This window comes from Oncorhynchus gorbuscha, unplaced genomic scaffold (genome assembly GCF_021184085.1).
Source record: "Oncorhynchus gorbuscha isolate QuinsamMale2020 ecotype Even-year unplaced genomic scaffold, OgorEven_v1.0 Un_scaffold_360, whole genome shotgun sequence".
In the NCBI taxonomy this organism is placed as follows: Eukaryota; Metazoa; Chordata; class Actinopteri; order Salmoniformes; family Salmonidae; genus Oncorhynchus; species Oncorhynchus gorbuscha.
In genome coordinates, this window is record NW_025745215.1 from 110,149 (window position 1) to 130,885 (window position 20,737).

A 20,737-nucleotide genomic window follows, 5' to 3' on the forward strand; every position below is an offset into this window, starting at 1 on the left:
CCTTCTTGATCCAAATCAGTCAGGTTTCAAGACTAGTCATTCAACTGAGACTGCTCTCCTCTGTATCACGGAGGCGCTCCGCACTGCTAAAGCTAACTCTCTCTCCTCTGCTCTCATCCTTCTAGATCTATCGGCTGCCTTCGATACTGTGAACCATCAGATCCTCCTCTCCACCCTCTCCGAGTTGGGCATCTCCGGCGCGGCCCACGCTTGGATTGCGTCCTACCTGACAGGTCGCTCCTACCAGGTGGCGTGGCGAGAATCTGTCTCCTCACCACGCGCTCTCACCACTGGTGTCCCCCAGGGCTCTGTTCTTGGCCCTCTCCTATTCTCGCTATACACCAAGTCACTTGGCTCTGTCATAACCTCACATGGTCTCTCTTATCATTGCTATGCAGACGACACACAATTAATCTTCTCCTTTCCCCTTCTGATGACCAGGTGGCGAATCGCATCTCTGCATGTCTGGCAGACATATCAGTGTGGATGACGGATCACCACCTCAAGCTGAACCTCGGCAAGACGGAGCTGCTCTTCCTCCCGGGGAAGGACTGCCCGTTCCATGATCTCGCCATCACGGTCGACAACTCCATTGTGTCCTCCTCCCAGAGCGCCAAGAACCTTGGCGTGATCCTGGACAACACCCTGTCGTTCTCAACTAACATCAAGGCGGTGGCCCGTTCCTGTAGGTTCATGCTCTACAACATCCGCAGAGTACGACCCTGCCTCACACAGGAAGCGGCGCAGGTCCTAATCCAGGCACTTGTCATCTCCCGTCTGGATTACTGCAACTCGCTGTTGGCTGGGCTCCCTGCCTGTGCCATTAAACCCCTTCAACTCATCCAGAACGCCGCAGCCCGTCTGGTGTTCAACCTTCCCAAGTTCTCTCACGTCACCCCGCTCCTCCGTTCTCTCCACTGGCTTCCAGTTGAAGCTCGCATCCGCTACAAGACCATGGTGCTTGCCTACGGAGCTGTGAGGGGAACGGCACCTCAGTACCTCCAGGCTCTGATCAGGCCCTACACCCAAACAAGGGCACTGCGTTCATCCACCTCTGGCCTGCTCGCCTCCCTACCACTGAGGAAGTACAGCTCCCGCTCAGCCCAGTCAAAACTGTTCGCTGCCCTGGCCCCCCCAATGGTGGAACAAACTCCCTCACGACGCCAGGACAGCGGAGTCAATCACCACCTTCCGGAGACACCTGAAACCCCACCTCTTTAAGGAATACCTAGGATAGGTTAAGTAATCCCTCTCACCCCACCCCCCCCTAAGTTTTAGATGCACTATTGTTAAGTGACTGTCCCACTGGATGTCATAAGGTGAATGCACCAATTTGTAAGTCGCTCTGGATAAGAGCGTCTGCTAAATGACTTAAATGTAAATGTAATGTAAATGAAATATCCAGTCAATTCACTCCGGTCCAAGCAACAAGTTAACCAACAACACAAAGTAAAACAAGATCCTGTCACATTGTCCCATCTAGATGAATATTAGATGGCCAGATAAATGTAGTCAATGTAGATAATGTAGTCAAATATAGATAAATGTAGTCAATGTAGATAAATATAGATAAATGTAGTCAATGTAGGCAGTCATTTTTGTCGTTGTGGCCTGACAAAACTTACCTTGACAAACTTTCCTGTGTGTCAACACAAGTTAAGTTATAGTTAACTACAAACACTTTAACCAAAGTGGATGTACACACAAATAAACCTTTTAATCTAACTTACTGAACAGTTTAAAGGCCAGTACTTTCCCCAAAATGCCGAAAGTAAAACAGCGTTACAATGTTCACAACAAAATGAAGAAGCTTCTTCTCTCCCGGAGTGAAAACCGACGAAACGGAGCCGCAAGACACCGTAACCTTACTGTTTCTAACGTAACAACACGTTTAAGTGACTATTTCCTTACACAATTAACTAAAAGTTAAGATAATTATCTATTTTCATAGCCAGTTGAAAGTGTAACGTATTTTTTGTCGGTAACAAACCGTAGCAGGAGCCTCGGAGAAACACTGTATTCGGTTGGACCAATCACAGGAAGCCCGCGCTAAGCGACCATCACTGTGGGCGGGACGGAGACAGGAATGAGACGTTTTGATTGGACTAACCTCTCTGACCGTGTGAAAGGATGTATCACCATTGGATTGTTATCTTGTCATTTAACTATAATTAGTCCAATTGTAGAGGCCTATTCACATACATACATATATATTCTGAAAGTATAGGCCGTCATTGAAAATAAGAATGTGTTCTTAAACTGACTTGCCTGGTTAAATAAAGGTAAAATATATATATATATATTTTTAAATAGCATTGGATTTAAGTGCTTCTCGTCAACTAATTGTTGTCATTTCGAGTTAAATTGTATATTATTTTTGCTCATGAAATGTATATGATATATATTCAAAATGTGTAGCACTTGTTGCAGATTCAATAGGATCCATACCATATGATCCATCCTAAGTCTGAGGAGTGGTCAGGAACTTGCAGGAGTAGCACATGTTCCCCACAGCAGCTGCAGCCATCACTTGGCTAGTTGACAGCTGCACAGTCAATACAACACACCCTACCAATGCTGACCGACTCCCATCTTTCTACAGACTTCAGAGAGATACTTGCTGTGATTTGTGTACAGTGTGAGAAGGACAAGACAGTTTCATGAGAGAAACCTAGTGTTAGAATGTAAAGTGCCCAGGGCCCTCAGTCTGATAGTTTCATGAGATAAACCCAGTGTTAGAATGTAAAGTGCCCAGGGCCCTCAGTCTGATAGTTTCATGAGATAAACCCAGTGGTAGAATGTAAAGTGCCCAGGGCCCTCAGTCTGATAGTTTCATGAGATAAACCCAGTGTTAGAATGTAAAGTGCCCAGGGCTTTCAGATCAGAATCCTGGCTCAGACCATGTGATGCCTCAGGATCACTATGTATTATTGTAAAGGATGATTCACATGGTAGTCTGTCATGGATGATTCACATGGTAGTTAGTCATGGATGACACATTGTGAGTGTAAAGGATGATTCACATGGTAGTTAGTCATGGATGACACATTGTGAGTGTAAAGGATGATTCACATGGTAGTCTGTCATGGATGATTCACATGGTAGTTAGTCATGGATGACACATTGTGAGTGTAAAGGATGATTCACATGGTAGTTAGTCATGGATGACACATTGTGAGTGTAAAGGATGATGATTCACATGGTAGTTAGTCATGGATGACACATTGTGAGTGTAAAGGATGATTCACATGGTAGTTAGTCATGGATGACACATTGTGAGTGTAAAGGATGATTCACATGGTAGTCAGTCATGGATGACATTGTGAGTGCACACGTGCATGGGATACATGGGCTACACAGCTACATTGTATAACCGCGTTGGGTTTTAATGTTACCGTGGTGATGGCATAGTCAGTTTTGACATTTAAATGAGCATTTATTATTTCAAATCTCTCATATGCATCGACTAGCCCCCATTTCATTAATGCAACAACATTAGGCTTGAAATTAAACACACGCACAGGAATTACACCCACATTAGTTACACCCACAGAAATTACACCCACATGAATAACACCCACGGGAATAACACCCACAGGAATAACACCCACGTGAATAACACCCACGTGAATAACACCCACGTGAATAACACCCACGTGAATAACACACACAGGAATAACACACGCAAGAATTACACGCACAGGAATTACACCCTCGGGAATAACACCCGCGGGAATAACACCCGCGGGAATAACACCCACGGGAATTACACACGGGAATTACACCCACAGGAATTACGCCCACGGGAATTACACGCACATGAATTACACCCACATGAATAACACACGGGAATTACACCCACAGGAATTACACCCACAGGAATTACACCCACATTCATTACACCCACAGGAATTACACCCACATTAATTACACCCACATTCATTACACCCACAGGAATTACACCCACACAGGCATTACGCCCACATTAATTACACCCACAGAGCCACGGTCTTGTAAAGACACATTCCAACACAGTGATGTGAGTTTGAACCGCCAGGCACCGTAGTAAACCAGCATGTTGGTTTTTAATTAAATAAAAACACAGATCAAATATATCTAGAGAATCATCACTCACAACTCTGGGAGACTACATCTGGGCCGACTGCCAAGGAGGCAGACTGTCAGACTGTCAGTCAGCACTAGGGCTGTTTAATAATATATGATAATATATGCCATTTAGCAGACGCTTTTATCCAAAGCGACTTACAGTCATGTGTGCATACATTCTACGTATGGGTGGTCCCGGGGATCGAACCCACTACCCTGGCGTTACAAGCGCCATGCTCTACCAACTGAGCTACAGAAGGACCACGTATGGAGGGACTATCGTAAACAAAATGGCTAAGAAATCATTACATTTTTGCTCATGAAGATTCACTGGTTTTATGCACCAAACCAAACTGTTCTGGGAGAGGGGAAGGTCTTCTTCTGATTAGTCACTAAGAAGAAGAGTATCCTCCCAGTCAGCTGTGTTCAGGCAGGGTGTTGAGGGCTCTAGAGGGTCAGTCGTGTTCAGGCAGGGTGTTGAGGGCTCTAGAGGGTCAGCCGTGTTCAGGCAGGGTGTTGAGGGCCCTAGAGGGTCAGCCGTGTTCAGGCAGGGTGTTGAGGGCTCTAGAGGGTCAGCCGTGTTCAGGCAGGGTGTTGAGGGCTCTAGAGGGTCAGCCGTGTTCAGGCAGGGTGTTGAGGGCTCTAGAGGGTCAGCCGTGTTCAGGCAGGGTGTTGAGGGCTCTAGAGGGTTAGCCGTGTTCAGGCAGGGTGTTGAGGGCTCTAGAGGGTCAGCCGTGTTCAGGCAGGGTGTTGAGGGCTCTAGAGGGTCAGCCGTGTTCAGGCAGGGTGTTGAGGGCTCTAGAGGGTCAGCCTTGTTCAGGCAGGGTGTTGAGGGCTCTAGAGGGTCAGTCGTGTTCAGGCAGGGTGTTGAGGGCTCTAGAGGGTCAGTCGTGTTCAGGCAGGGTGTTGAGGGCTCTAGAGGGTCAGTCGTGTTCAGGCAGGGTGTTGAGGGCTCTAGAGGGTCAGTCGTGTTCAGGCAGGGTGTTGAGGGCTCTAGAGGGTCAGCCGTGTTCAGGCAGGGTGTTGAGGGCCCTAGAGGGTCAGCCGTGTTCAGGCAGGGTGTTGAGGGCTCTAGAGGGTCAGCCGTGTTCAGGCAGGGTGTTGAGGGCTCTAGAGGGTCAGCCGTGTTCAGGCAGGGTGTTGAGGGCTCTAGAGGGTCAGCCTTGTTCAGGCAGGGTGTTGAGGGCTCTAGAGGGTCAGCCGTGTTCAGGCAGGGTGTTGAGGGCTCTAGAGGGTCAGCCGTGTTCAGGCAGGGTGTTGAGGGCCCTAGAGGGTCAGCCGTGTTCAGGCAGGGTGTTGAGGGCTCTAGAGGGTCAGCCGTGTTCAGGCAGGGTGTTGAGGGCTCTAGAGGGTCAGTCGTGTTCAGGCAGGGTGTTGAGGGCTCTAGAGGGTCAGTCGTGTTCAGGCAGGGTGTTGAGGGCTCTAGAGGGTCAGTCGTGTTCAGGCAGGGTGTTGAGGGCTCTAGAGGGTCAGTCGTGTTCAGGCAGGGTGTTGAGGGCTCTAGAGGGTCAGTCGTGTTCAGGCAGGGTGTTGAGGGCTCTAGAGGGTCAGCCGTGTTCAGGCAGGGTGTTGAGGGCTCTAGAGGGTCAGCCGTGTTCAGGCAGGGTGTTGAGGGCTCTAGAGGGTCAGCCGTGTTCAGGCAGGGTGTTGAGGGCTCTAGAGGGTCAGCCGTGTTCAGGCAGGGTGTTGAGGGCTCTAGAGGGTCAGCCGTGTTCAGGCAGGGTGTTGAGGGCTCTAGAGGGTCAGCTGTGTTCAGGCAGGGTCAGTGTTGAGAGCTCTAGAGGGTCAGTCGTGTTCAGGCAGGGTGTTGAGGGCTCTAGAGGGTCAGCCGTGTTCAGGCAGGGTGTTGAGGGCTCTAGAGGGTCAGTCGTGTTCAGGCAGGGTGTTGAGGGCTCTAGAGTGTGAGTACAGTCTGTGCAGGGACAGAGGGGATTGGGGGGGCTGGCCATGGATGGCCATGGTGGACTGGGGGAGCTGGCTGTGGGGGCTGAACTGGGCATCAGAGTGCTCTATCAGAGAAGGGGGGCAGCAGGTGGCCACCTGGACCCTGCCCTGGGGGCATCCAGAGGGGGGAAGAAATACCTGAAACAAGAAACAGGGAACAGACAGGAAACAAGACAACAATGGGATACAAAGAAATAAACAAAAACAGAGAAATGAATTAAAATAGGAAAAGGGGAGACATGAACAGGCTACAGCAGCTATACAGAATAAAGAGGGGAGGTGAACAGGCTACAGCAGCTATACAGAACAGAATAAAGGGGAGAGGTGAACAGGCTACAGCAGCTGTACAGAATAAAGAGGGGAGGTGAACAGGCTACAGCAGCTATACAGAACAGAATAAAGGGGGGAGGTGAACAGGCTACGGCAGCTGTACAGAACAGAATAAAGGGGGGAGGTGAACAGGCTACGGCAGCTGTACAGAACAGAATAAAGAGGGGAGGTGAACAGGCTACAGCAGCTGTACAGAATAAAGAGGGGAGGTGAACAGGCTACAGCAGCTGTACAGAACAGAATAAAGAGGGGAGGTGAACAGGCTACAGCAGCTGTACAGAACAGAATAAAGAGGGGAGGTGAACAGGCTACAGCAGCTGTACAGAACAGAATAAAGGGGGGCTAGGAGGAGGTGCAGAAGACACTGTATTCAGCAGAACACAGACACATTAACACAACAGAAGACACAGTATTCAGCAGAACACAGACACATTAACACAACAGAAGACACAGTATTCAGCAGAACACAGACACATTAACACAACAGAAGATTCTGTACTCAGCAGAACTAACAGGAGACTATGTGGTAAGGTACTCAGCAGAACTAACAGGAGACTATGTGGTAAGGTACTCAGCAGAACTAACAGGAGACTATGTGGTAAGGTACTCAGCAGAACTAACAGGAGACTATGTGGTAAGGTACTCAGCAGAACTAACAGGAGACTATGTGGTAAGGTACTCAGCAGAACTAACAGGAGACTATGTGGTAAGGTACTCAGCAGAACTAACAGGAGACTATGTGGTAAGGTACTCAGCAGAACTAACAGGAGACTATGTGGTAAGGTACTCAGCAGAACTAACAGGAGACTATGTGGTAAGGTACTCAGCAGAACTAACAGGAGACTATGTGGTAAGGTACTCAGCAGAACTACAGATCTGTATTGTTATATACTGCTGCTCTTTGTTTTTCTTAAAAAATATATATATTTTCTTAAAACTGCTTTGTTGTTTCAGGGCTTTTAAAATCAGCATTTACCTGCTGTATTCGGGCACATGTGACAAATACAATTGGATGTGTAATAAAGCAACACCTATTAGAAGTATTGCCGAAGCAGTGGCATCCTGGTCCATGCATGGTCACCAGCGTGCTCGCTGCTCAGCGGGCTTTAGGCTAACAGTACGCACGCTGGTGGAGTGTCTTCGGGGCAGGCAGGCAGGCTCCGCAGGCGAGGGCTAAAGGGGATCCTCTGGCCGTTCCTGTGTGCATGCAACAAGCAGCATCCCATCACGTCCAATAGACCACACAGGGATGAGTCCTTATTGAAAACGGGACAATAATGCGCAAGCAAACTGCTTCATTTTTTAAAATTAGATTGTCTGAATGAAATTGTACAAAACACACAGTCGTCAACGAATCACAATACGATGCATTTTTTTAAATCAAAGATTGGACAGGAGTACAGAAAAAGGTTGTCATTAAAAACAGAGAAACGTAACACCATACAATGTAACAGGTTAGCAGAGGCCTTGCAGAACGGAGTGGATTTTAGGGCAGAATAGTCACCTCTAGTGAGGGATAATTAGGCTTTTCTTATGGACCATTATACAGTACTAGGAGTATAATGTCTGGAAACTGAATGTTGACTGTACTAGGAGAGAGTATAATGTCTGGAAACTAGGAGAGTATAAAGAGTATAATGTCTGGAAACTGGATGTTGATGTACTGTACTAGGAGTATAAACTGATGTTGATGTACTGTACTGTATAAACTGAATGTTGATGTACTGTACTAGGAGTATAAACTGGATGTTGATGTACTGTACTAGGAGTATAATGTCTGGAAACTGGATGTTGATGTACTGTACTAGGAGAGAGAGTATAATGTCTGGAAACTGAATGTTGATGTACAGTACTAGGAGTATAAACTGGATGTTGATGTACTGTACTAGGAGAGAGAGTATAATGTCTGGAAACTGAATGTTGATGTACTGTACTAGGAGTATAAACTGAATGTTGATGTACTGTACTAGGAGTATAAACTGGATGTTGATGTACTGTACTAGGAGTATAAACTGGATGTTGATGTTGTACTAGGAGTATAAACTGGATGTTGATGTACTGTACTAGGAGTATAAACTGGATGTTGATGTACTGTACTAGGAGTATAAACTGGATGTTGATGTACTGTACTAGGAGTATAAACTGAATGTTGATGTACTGTACTAGGAGTATAAACTGGATGTTGATGTACTGTACTAGGAGAGAGAGTATAATGTCTGGAAACTGGATGTTGATGTACAGTACTAGGAGTATAAACTGGATGTTGATGTACTGTACTAGGAGTATAAACTGAATGTTGATGTACTGTACTAGGGTGGAATATTGAATATAAACTCAGCCATGTGTGGTGTTAAAGCACTAGCATGGCTCAACAGCCTTCAGTCATTATTTCATTCAGATTCATTGCAGATTACCAGCAGGTTAATAGGGATTATTACCAGATTATATCCCAGATGCTCCTACAACATGCAAAGATTAGGGATTTGGTAATTGTTTTATATATTGAAAATATACGTTTATTATTTATCAATATGCCATCCAAACATTCTACACATGCTATTATAAGATTACATCAAAAGAGTCAATTATTCAATTTAGCCTGTATGTTTGGCCCTGGTATGTGAATGTCTAGACATGATGACCATTTCCAGGGCATTATGTGAGGACCACAGACATCTGGAACGACTCATCTAACATGTAAAAAATGTTTATATTCTTCAAAATAACATTCATGTTCCAATCAACATAAAATGGTGTCAATAAACAATTACCATAAATTATTGTACAATCCAAACATCAGTCTGCTGTTGTACGAACATTTAAAAAACTGTAGCAAATAGCCCTCCCAAACGGTCCTTTTATGACGAGCAGACAGACCTGCCACAGGGAGCAGGCCTACGTGCTGGGTCTGGTCTGCTGGGCCTTGCCACAAGCCAAGCTCTTTGCATGAGCGCAACACACAGTGTCAGTTGACCCAGGGAGGGGTCAGCGCTGCAGTGTCAGTCAGGCCCAGAGACAGTAAAGCAGTGAGGCAGGCAAGTCAGTCGCCAGCTCTGGCCGGCCGACAGCGGGCGCGGCCTCCTACCTTCCTGCAGCAGAGCCGTTCAGTGCATTCTGGGAGGTCTGGACAGTGGACCCCACCATGGTATTCATGGCACCGGGTTGTCCTGACGACCCGTTGACCGGACTTCCGTCTCCCTTCAGGATGCCTGTACACTTCCAGTTGTCCATATAGTTGGCTGGGGACCAGAAGATGGGAACCAATGAAACAGTGTAAATGTGTGGGGGACTTTACACAGTTCACGAGGAGACGGACACTTCTGAAACAGATCCCTGTTTTGTACACTGTCATCCATTCTGTGCACTACGTCATCCATTCTGTGCACTACGTCATCCATTCTGTTGTTTGTGCACTACGTCATCCATTCTGTGCACTACGTCATCCATTCTGTTGTTTGTGCACTACGTCATCCATTCTGTTGTTTGTGCACTACGTCATCCATTCTGTTTTTTGTGCACTACGTCATCCATTCTGTTTTTTGTGCACTACGTCATCCATTCTGTGCACTACATCATCCATTCTGTTTTTTGTGCACTACATCATCCATTCTGTTTTTTTGTGCACTACGTCATCCATTCTGTTTTTTGTGCACTACGTCATCCATTCTGTTTTTTGTGCACTACGTCATCCATTCTGTTTTTTGTGCACTACATCATCCATTCTGTTTTTTGTGCACTACGTCATCCATTCTGTTTTTTGTGCACTACGTCATCCATTCTGTTTTTTGTGCACTACGTCAACCATTCTGTTTTTTGTGCACTACGTCATCCATTCTGTTTTTTGTGCACTACGTCATCCATTCTGTTTTTTGTGCACTACGTCATCCATTCTGTTTTTTGTGCACTACGTCATCCATTCTGTTTTTTTGTGCACTACATCATCCATTCTGTTTTTTGTGCACTACGTCATCCATTCTGTTTTTTTGTGCACTACATCATCCATTCTGTTTTTTTGTGCACTACATCATCCATTCTGTTTTTTTTGTGCACTACATCATCCATTCTGTTTTTTGTGAACTACATCATCCATTCTGTTTTTTGTGCACTACGTCATCCATTCTGTGCACTACGTCATCCATTCTGTTTTTTTGTGCACTACGTCATCCATTCTGTTTTTTGTGCACTACGTCATCCATTCTGTTTTTTGTGCACTACGTCATCCATTCTATGCACTACGTCATCCATTCTGTTTTTTCGTGCACTACGTCATCCATTCTGTTTTTTTGTGCACTACGTCATCCATTCTGTTTTTTTGTGCACTACGTCATCCATTTTGTGCACTACGTCATCCATTCTGTTTTTGTACACTACGTCATCCATTCTGTTTTTTTGTGCACTACGTCATCCATTCTGTTTTTTTGTGCACTACGTCATCCATTCTGTTTTTTGTGCACTACGTCATCCATTCTGTTTTTTGTGCACTACATCATCCATTCTGTTTTTTGTGCACTACATCATCCATTCTGTTTTTTGTGCACTACGTCATCCATTCTGTTTTTTTGTGCACTACGTCATCCATTCTGTTTTTTTGTGCACTACGTCATCCATTCTGTTTTTTGTGCACTACATCATCCATTCTGTTTTTTGTGCACTACATCATCCATTCTGTTTTTTGTGCACTACGTCATCCATTCTGTTTTTTTGTGCACTACGTCATCCATTCTGTTTTTTGTGCACTACGTCATCCATTCTGTTTTTTGTGCACTACATCATCCATTCTGTTTTTTTGTGCACTACGTCATCCATTCTGTTTTTTTGTGCACTACATCATCCATTCTGTGCACTACATCATCCATTCTGTTTTTTGTGCACTACATCATCCATTCTGTTTTTTGTGCACTACGTCATCCATTCTGTTTTTTGTGCACTACGTCATCCATTCTGTTTTTTTGTGCACTACGTCATCCATTCTGTTTTTTTTTGTGCACTACGTCATCCATTCTGTTTTTTTTTGTGCACTACGTCATCCATTTTGTGCACTACGTCATCCATTTTGTGCACTACGTCATCCATTTTGTGCACTACGTCATCCATTATGTGCACTACGTCATCCATTCTGTGCACTACGTCATCCATTCTGTGCACTACGTCATCCATTCTGTTTTTTGTGCACCAAGTCATCCATTTTGTGTGTTGTTGTGCTTTAAGCTGTGATATGTAACTTTTTGGGGAGACCTGACCAAATACACATAGAAATAGAAGTTATAGATCTGTTATTTTCTATGCTACCCGGTCTTGTGTCTTTTACCTTTGTACACCAGCTTCAAACAGCTAAAAATACAATACGCTTATGGACAATATTTCACAGTGATTTAGATGGTACCATTATTACATTAAAGTTGCTTTTTTGAGTCACAAACAGAAAGTAATCAAACTATTAGAATTTCAGCAACCAGGAAATGGAGCGATTTCTCCATAGTACATCTTTAAGATCCCAGAGTGGATCATTAATAGGATCTCTGTGTTCCAGTCTATACAAGATAGATCACCTTCCCAGAGTGGATCATTAATAGGATCTCTGTGTTTCAGTCTATACTAGATAGATCATCTTCTCAGAGTGGGAAACAGCCTTTTCAGTCTATAATAGATAGATCTCCTTCTCAGTCTATACTAGATAGATATCCTTTTCAGAGTGGGAAACAGCCTTCTCAGTCTATACAAGATAGATCACCTTCCCAGAGTGGATCATTAATAGGATCTCTGTGTTCCAGTCTATACTAGATAGATCACCTTCCCAGAGTGGATCATTAATAGGATCTCTGTGTTTCAGTCTATATTAGATAGATCACCTTCCCAGAGTGGATCATTAATAGGATCTCTGTGTTCCAGTCTATACTAGATAGATCTCCTTCTCAGAGTGGGACACAGCCTTTTCAGTCTATACTAGATAGATCAGCTTCTCAGAGTGGGACACAGCCTTTTCAGTCTATACTAGATAGATCAGCTTCTCAGTCTATACTAGATAGATCACCTTCTCAGAGTGGGAAACAGCCTTTTCAGTCTATACTAGATAGATCACCTTCCCAGAGTGGATCATTAATAGGATCTCTGTGTTCCAGTCTATACTAGATAGATCACCTTCTCAGAGTGGGACACAGCCTTTTCAGTCTATACTAGATAGATCACCTTCCCAGAGTGGATCATTAATAGGATCTCTGTGTTTCAGTCTATACTAGATATATCACCTTCCCAGAGTGGGACACAGCCTTTCAGTCTATACTAGATAGATCTCCTTCTCAGTCTATACTAGATAGATCTCCTTCTCAGAGTGGGACACAGCCTTCTCAGTCTATACTAGATAGATCTCCTTTTCAGAGTGGGAAACAGCCTTCTCAGTCTATACTAGATAGATCTCCTTTTCAGAGTGGGATCACCTTCTCAGTCTATACTAGATAGATCTCCTTTTCAGAGTGGGACACAGCCTTCTCAGTCTATACTAGATAGATCTCCTTTTCAGAGTGAGAAACAGCCTTCTCAGTCTATACTAGATAGATCACCTTCTCAGTCTATACTAGATAGATCACCTTCTCAGTCTATACTAGATAGATCAGCTTCTCAGTCTATACTAGATAGATCACATTTCCAGTCTATACTAGACCTTTAGATCAGCTTCTCAGTCTATACTAGATGGGAGTTCAGCTTCTCAGTCTGATACTAGATAGTATCAGCTGCTCTCAGTCTATACTAGATAGATCAGCTTCTCAGTCTATACTAGCTCTGAATGGCTATGATCTGCAACTTCAATACAGCAAGTCTAAAACTAGATAGATCAGCTAATTCTATCAGAAAACTCAATATGTACATTATACTAAGTCAGAAAAAGTTTGTCAGTGTACAAAAAATATATATAAAAAAATATATATTTAAAAAGATAGATCACATTTCCAGTCTATACTAGACAGATCCCAGGTTCCAAAGTCGGATCAGTCAGTCATCAATGTCTCGGCTTTCATATTTCCTGATCAAAGACAGAGAATTTCCCTCTTAAGGTAAGGAGTCTCTGACAACATGATAACGTGAACTACAAGACCAGACTCTCCACACCTGGGAGTGAACTAAAAGACCAGACTCTCTCTGTCAACATGATAACGTGAACTACAAGACCAGACTCTCTCTGACAACGTGAACGTGAACTCAAGACCAGACTCTCTCTGACAAGTAGACCAGACTCTCTCTGACAACTGCTGAACTAAAAGACCAGACTTCCTGACAACATGATACAGAACTACAAGACCAGACTCTCTGACAACATGATAACGTGAACTAAAAGACCAGACTCTCTGACAACATGATATAACATATGACCAGACTCTCTGACAACATGATAACGTGAACTAAAAGACCAGACTCTCTGACAAATGCTAATGATCTGACCAGACTCTCTGACAACATGATAATACAGACCAGACTCTCTGACAAAAAATGAATATAGACCAGCTGACAACATGATCTATCAGAAAACATGATATGTACATTATACTGATAACGTGAACTAAAAAAGTTTGACAACATGTAACGTACAAAAAATGATATACTAAAAAAGATATATATTTAAAAATCTGACAATTTAACGTGAACTAGAGACTGACAACATGATTCGTGAACACCAGACTCATGTACCAACTGTATAAGATCCTAGTGTTTTCATTATACTAATAATTTGGACTGACCTAGTGTTTTCATTATACTACTAATGTAATAGGACTGACCTAGGTTTTCATTATACTAATAATGGGACTGAAGTGTTTTCATTATACTAATAATGTAATAGCCAGGACTGACCTAGTGTTTTCATTATACTAATAATGTAATAGGACTGACCTAGTGTTTTCATTATACTAATAATGTAATAGGACTGACCTAGTGTTTTTATTATACTAATAATGTAATAGCCAGGTAATAGGACTGACCTAGTGTTTTCATTATACTACTAATGTAATAGGACTGACCTAGTGTTTTCATTATACTAATAAGGTAGAGACCTAGTTTTCATTATACAATAATGTAATAGGACTGACCTAGTGTTTTCATTATACTACTAAGTAATAGACTCTCTGACCTAGTGTTTTCATTATACTAATAATGTAATAGGACTGACCTAGTGTTTTCATTATACTAATAATGTAATAGGACTGACCTCTGTTTTCATTATACATGAGGTAATAGGACTGACCTAGTGTTTTCATTATACTAATAAGTAATAGGACTGACCTAGTGTTTTCAACTAATAATGATAACGTGAACTAAAAGACCAGTTTTCATTATACTAATAATTTAATAGGACTGACCTACATACATGACTAACGTGTTTTCATTAACTAAAATGTACCAGGACTGACCTAGTGTTTTCATTATGACAATAATGTAATAGGACTGACCTAGTGTTTATTATACTAATAAGTAATAGCCAGACTGACCTAGTGTTTTCATTATACTACTAATGACTGACGTGTTTTCATTATACTAATAATGTAATAGGACTGACCTAGTGTTTTCATTATACTAATAATGTAATAGGACTGACCTAGTGTTTTCATTATACTACTAATGTAATAGGACTGACCGTGTTTTCATTATACTAATAATGTAATAACTGACCTAGTGTTTTCATTATAATAATAATGTAATAGGACTGACCTAGTGTTTTCATTATACTACTAATGTAATAACGACCTAGTGTTTTCATTATACTACTAATGTAATAGGACTGACCTAGTGTTTTCATTGTACTACTAATGTAATAGGACTGACCTAGTGTTTTCATTATACTAATAATGTAATAACGTGAACTAAAAGTAATACCAGGTAATAGGACTGACCTAGTGTTTTCATTATACTAATAATGTAATAGGACTGACTAGTGTTTTCATTATACTAAAAGTACCAGACTGACCTAGTGTTTTCATTAACTAATGTAATAGGACGACCTAGTGTTTTCATTATACTAATAATGTAATAGGACTGACCTAGTGTTTTCATTATACTAATAATGTAATAGGACTGACCTAGTGTTTTCATTATACTAATAATGTAATAGGACTGACCTAGTGTTTTCATTATACTAATAATGTAATAGGACTGACCTAGTGTTTTCATTATAATAATAATGTAATAGGACTGACCTAGTGTTTTCATTATAATAATAATGTAATAGGACTGACCTAGTGTTTTCATTATACTAATAATGTAATAGGACTGACCTAGTGTTTTCATTGTACTACTAATGTAATAGCCAGGTAATAGGACTGACCTAGTGTTTTCATTGTACTCGTAGATCTGAACCTTCCCACCGTACATCACGTTGCTGTCATCACTTCCCACTGCTATCATGGGAGGGTGGGCGCGAGAACTAAGGAGACAATGATAAATAGACAGTTATTAAACTAGGTAACATGTTAATAGGCATCAATACAATAGCCCATTAGTATCTACAGCTGCTGATAAATAGAGTTATTAAACTAGGTAACATGTTAATAGGCATCAATACAATAGCCCATTAGTATCTACAGCTGAAGGAGAGCTCCAAATGCATTTTGACAGCAGTGGAACACTCAAGTAACATCTTGAGAAACTCTACAGCCCTCAAACTCAACTCTAGAAACTCTACAGCCCTCCAACTCAACTCTAGAAACTCTACAGCCCTCCAACTCAACTCTAGAAACTCTACAGCCCTCCAACTCAACTCTAGAAACTCTACAGCCCTCCAACTCAACTCTAGAAACTCTACAGCCCTCCAACTCAACTCTAGAAACTCTACAGCCCTCCAACTCAACTCTAGAAACTCTACAGCCCTCCAACTCAACTCTAGAAACTCTACAGCCCTCCAACTCAACTCTAGAAACTCTACAGCCCTCCAACTCAACTCTAGAAACTCTACAGCCCTCCAACTCAACTCTAGAAACTCTACAGCCCTCCAACTCAACTCTAGAAACTCTACAGCCCTCCAACTCAACTCTAGAAACTCTACAGCCCTCCAACTCAACTCTAGAAACTCTACAGCCCTCCAACTCAACTCTAGAAACTCTACAGCCCTCCAACTCAACTCTAGAAACTCTACAGCCCTCCAACTCAACTCTAGAAACTCTACAGCCCTCCAACTCAACTCTGGACCTCGAAGCAGCGCCACTGCATTTTATCATTGTTCTAATTTAGACCTGGGACCCCAGGTGGGTGAGTCCCCTCTAATCAGGGACTGGTTTAGACCGGGGACACCAGGTGGGTGATTCCCCTCTAATCAGGGACTGATTTAGACCTGGGACACCAGGTGGGTGATTCCCCTCTAATCAGGGACTGGTTTAGACCGGGGGACACCAGGTGGGTGATTCCCCTCTAATCAGGGACTGGTTTAGACCTGGGACACCAGGTGGGTGATTCCCCTCTAATCAGGGACTGGTTTAGACCTGGGACACCAGGTGGGTGATTCCCCTCTAATCAGAGACTGATTTAGACCTGGGACACCAGGTGGGTGATTCCCCTCTAATCAGGGACTGGTTTAGACCTGGGACACCAGGTGGGTGATTCCCCTCTAATCAGGGACTGGTTTAGACCGGGGACCCCAGCTACGTGCAATTCATTATCAGGTAGAACAGAAAACCAGCAGCCTCTGGACCTCGTAGGGTCAGAGTTGAATACGCAATGCTATAGAGAATGTAACACAGGCGTGTAACAGCGTGTGCACTGTACAATCAGCAACACCAATGAACACTGTAGTTCATTGGACACTGTGTCAATCAACAACACTGTAGTTCATTGGACACTGTGTCCAATGAACACTGTAGTTCATTGGACACTGTTCCAACACTGTTCATTGGACACTGTCCAATCAGCAACACTGTAGTTCATTGGACACTGTGTCCAATCAGCAACACTGTAGTTCATTGGACACTGTGTCCAATCAGCAACATCAATCAGCAAATCAGAACACTGTGTTCATTGGACACTGTGTCCAATCAGAACACTGTAGTTCATTGGACACTGTGTCCAATCAGCAACATCAATGAACACTAGGTCATTGGACACTGTGTCCAATCAGCAACACCAATGAACACTAGGTCATTGGACACTGTGTCCAATCAGCAACACCAATGAACACTAGGTCATTGGACACTGTGTCCAATCAGCAACACCAATGAACACTAGGTCATTGGACACTGTGTCCAATCAGCAACACCAATGTAAACAATTGACAAATAAAAGTGATTTAATCTTAAAAATCACTGACTGGTTTCACCTGGAGTGAATTGGGCCTAAATCTATGGACTCAGTGAAGCTGACCTGGAGGGGTTCCAGGAGATACAGGAGCAGCTGAGTTTACAGGAGATCTCGTGCTGCAGGGACCACTGACTGAGGTTCATCACGTCTGGAGCCTCGTAGACCCTCACAACCCCGTCTGCTGAGCACGTGGTCAGCATCAGACCCATGTGTTTAGGAGCAAACTTCACGTCCGTCACCGATGTCCTGCTGTCCACCAGAGTGGTCCTCTTTATCTAAAGCAGAATGAGAGTTTGTTGCCGATACTGCACACCAAGGCACATGTCTCTTTTACCCAATAACTTGGGTCAAAGAAATCACCACACAGCAGTGGCTGGATAATAGCCTGGTACAAGATCGGCAGGAGAATACAAATATATGTGGGACCAGGCTCGTAGCTGAATGTCCAGGAGTCTTACCCAGTGGCTCTGCCCCCTCTGTTTATCATTAGACTCCCCAACTATCTCCTCCCACACAGCGGCTGTTCGGTCGAAGGAGCAGGAGGCCAGCACCTGTCCAAACTCAGGGTGGGCCCATGTCACCCTCCATACTGACCCGCTGTGTGTCTGCAAAGACAAGTCAATAACAAACCTTCATTCTACAGACCATTTCAGAACTGAATAAGCAAAGAAAGTCCTTTCAAAAAGGGAGAGGAGCTAGCTACAATTCAAAGCACACTTTTAAATCTTGGCGTGTAAGAACTAACACAGACTTAAATCTTGGCGTGTAAGAACTAAAACATACTTTTAAATCTTGGCGTGTAAGAACTAAAACAGACTTAAATCTTGGCGTGTAAGAACTAAAACAGACTTTTAAATCTTGGAGTGTAAAGAACTAAAACAGACTTTTAAATCTTGGAGTGTAAAGAACTAAAACAGACTTAAATCTTGGAGTGTAAAGAACTAAAACAGACTTTTAAATCTTGGAGTGTAAAGAACTAAAACAGACTTTTAAATCTTGGAGTGTAAAGAACTAAAACAGACTTTTAAATCTTAAAACAGACTTAAATCTTGGAGTGTAAAGAACTAAAACAGACTTTTAAATCTTGGAGTGTAAAGAACTAAAACAGACTTAAACTTGGAGTGTTTTAAATCTTGGAACTAAAACAGACTTTTAAATCTTGTAAAGAACTAAAACAGACTTTTAAACTTTTAAATCTTGGAGTGTAAAGAACTAAAACAGACTTTTAAATCTTGGAGTGTAAAGAACTAAAACAGACTTTTAAAGTAAAGAACTAAAACAGACTTAAATCTTGGAGTGTAAAGAACTAAAACAGAAAATCTTGGAGTGTAAAGAACTTTTAAATCTTGGAGTGTAAAGAACTAAAACAGACTTTTAAATCTTGGAGTGTAAAGAACTAAAACAGACTTAAATCTTGGAGTGTAAAGAACTAAAACAGACTTTTAAATCTTGGAGTGTAAAGAACTAAAACATACTTTTAAATCTTGGAGTGTAAAGAACTTAAAGAACTAAAACAGACTTTTAAATCAGAACTGGCAGTAAAGAACTAAAACAGAGTGCCACAGTCCCCACTTTCACTCTTGTCCCAAACCTGAAGGATGCAGAACATTGACAATGGTTCACCAAAGCAACCTCTGGTTACAGTCTGGGCATTTTGTTTACATCCTAGCTAGCATAGCAAACTGGCTGCATGGCTTGCAAACTAGCTAAGTTAGCTTAGTTAACGTTAGCTAGCTAACTGTTTTAAAACTGCAAATATTATCAGTGAATTACTTTTATCTAAAAGTGGGTAATATTAATCAAGTAAACTAGTTAGCTGCAGTTAATTTGATTGCTGAATTAGCTGTTTAGTTCAATATCAATAAGGTAAAGAGTTAGCTAGCAAGCTAGCCTGCTACTAGCTAGTTAGCTTAGCTCACTAGTTTTTTATTTTTTTTACCTTGACACTTTGGTCACTTGAACACGTTGCCATTCTCCGGCCGTGAAAATCGTAGGAAACATCGTGGATTAGATCTTTGTGATCTGCTGCAATGCTACGAGCCACAAACATGTTTATTTTAGTAGTTAAGTGATTTCCCCCACTGAGCCTCTCCTTCTCAGAACGGATGCTGCTGTCATGTGGCCTCGGATCCCAGTGTTCACATGGAGACCACAAAGAGGCGTAACATGTGCTAGACACAATCAAGAGAGTGGAGCTACGCTAAAGAAACTTCACTGGTTATGAGTACCAGTCTTTAGTACTAATTTAAAACCATAAAAACCTTGTCATTTTTTTTTTAAAGAAACGTCCCCTCACTGTCACTGTATTTTCAGCAAACTTAACATGTGTAAATATTTGTATGAACATAACGAGATTCAACAACTGAGACATAAACTGAACAAGTTCCACAGACATGTGACTAACAGATTTTTTCTTTTGGAAATGTTTTATTGACACAATTCCTTTAAAAACAGCTCATACATTTTTTACATCATTTAAACGGCAACAAAGCATAAAACACAGCATTTGACAGTTACATTTAAATTTGTTAAAAAGTATATGTTGTTAAAACCAATGAAAACAGATATGGAATAATGTGTCCCTGTCAAAATCAAAAGTAACAGTCAGTATCTGGTGTGGCCACCAGCTGCATTAAGTACTGCAGTGCATCTCCTCCTCATGGACTGCACCGGACTTGGGAAAACACCCTTTACAATGAAGATCTGTGAAGTTATTTGGAATTTTACGAATTATCTTTGAAAGACAGGGTCCTGAAAAAGGGATGTTCCTTTTTTGCTGAGTTTATTTAGTTTTCTTCTGTGCACAGGCTGAGCGAGAGCGCATGCGTATTTAAGGGTGTAGCAAACTTCTTCGGTGGGGTTTATCGGCTGTTGGCATCCAATGTTAAGGTGCATTACCGCCACCTATTGCGCCACCTATTGTACTGGAGTGTATGACAGAGACGGGAAGACACTAAATCCTACCTGCCAGCCCCGTTGCTCTTTAAAACAAATAAACAACTATTTGAGACTATATCTAATGACGTTCAACTCAATATACTCTTGAAACTAATTTCCTGTACCCCCCCCTCATACTTAATCTCAT

At 42.5% G+C, this 20,737-nt stretch overlaps 1 protein-coding gene across 1 annotated transcript; it reads right to left on the bottom strand.

Moving 5' to 3' along the window:
- Positions 1-8,115: 8,115 nt before the first annotated feature.
- On the bottom strand, positions 8,116-19,839 carry LOC124017969 (nucleoporin SEH1-like). Its single transcript, XM_046333215.1, has 7 exons — positions 19,592-19,839; positions 19,225-19,243; positions 19,128-19,135; positions 18,111-18,257; positions 17,716-17,927; positions 15,335-15,790; positions 8,116-9,670 (listed from the first exon to the last, which is right to left on the bottom strand). Exons 1-7 carry the CDS (start codon positions 19,700-19,702, stop codon positions 9,463-9,465), a joined length of 1,161 nt encoding a protein of 386 aa, XP_046189171.1. The 5' UTR covers positions 19,703-19,839; the 3' UTR covers positions 8,116-9,462.
- Between the last annotated feature and the right edge of the window lie 898 nt (positions 19,840-20,737).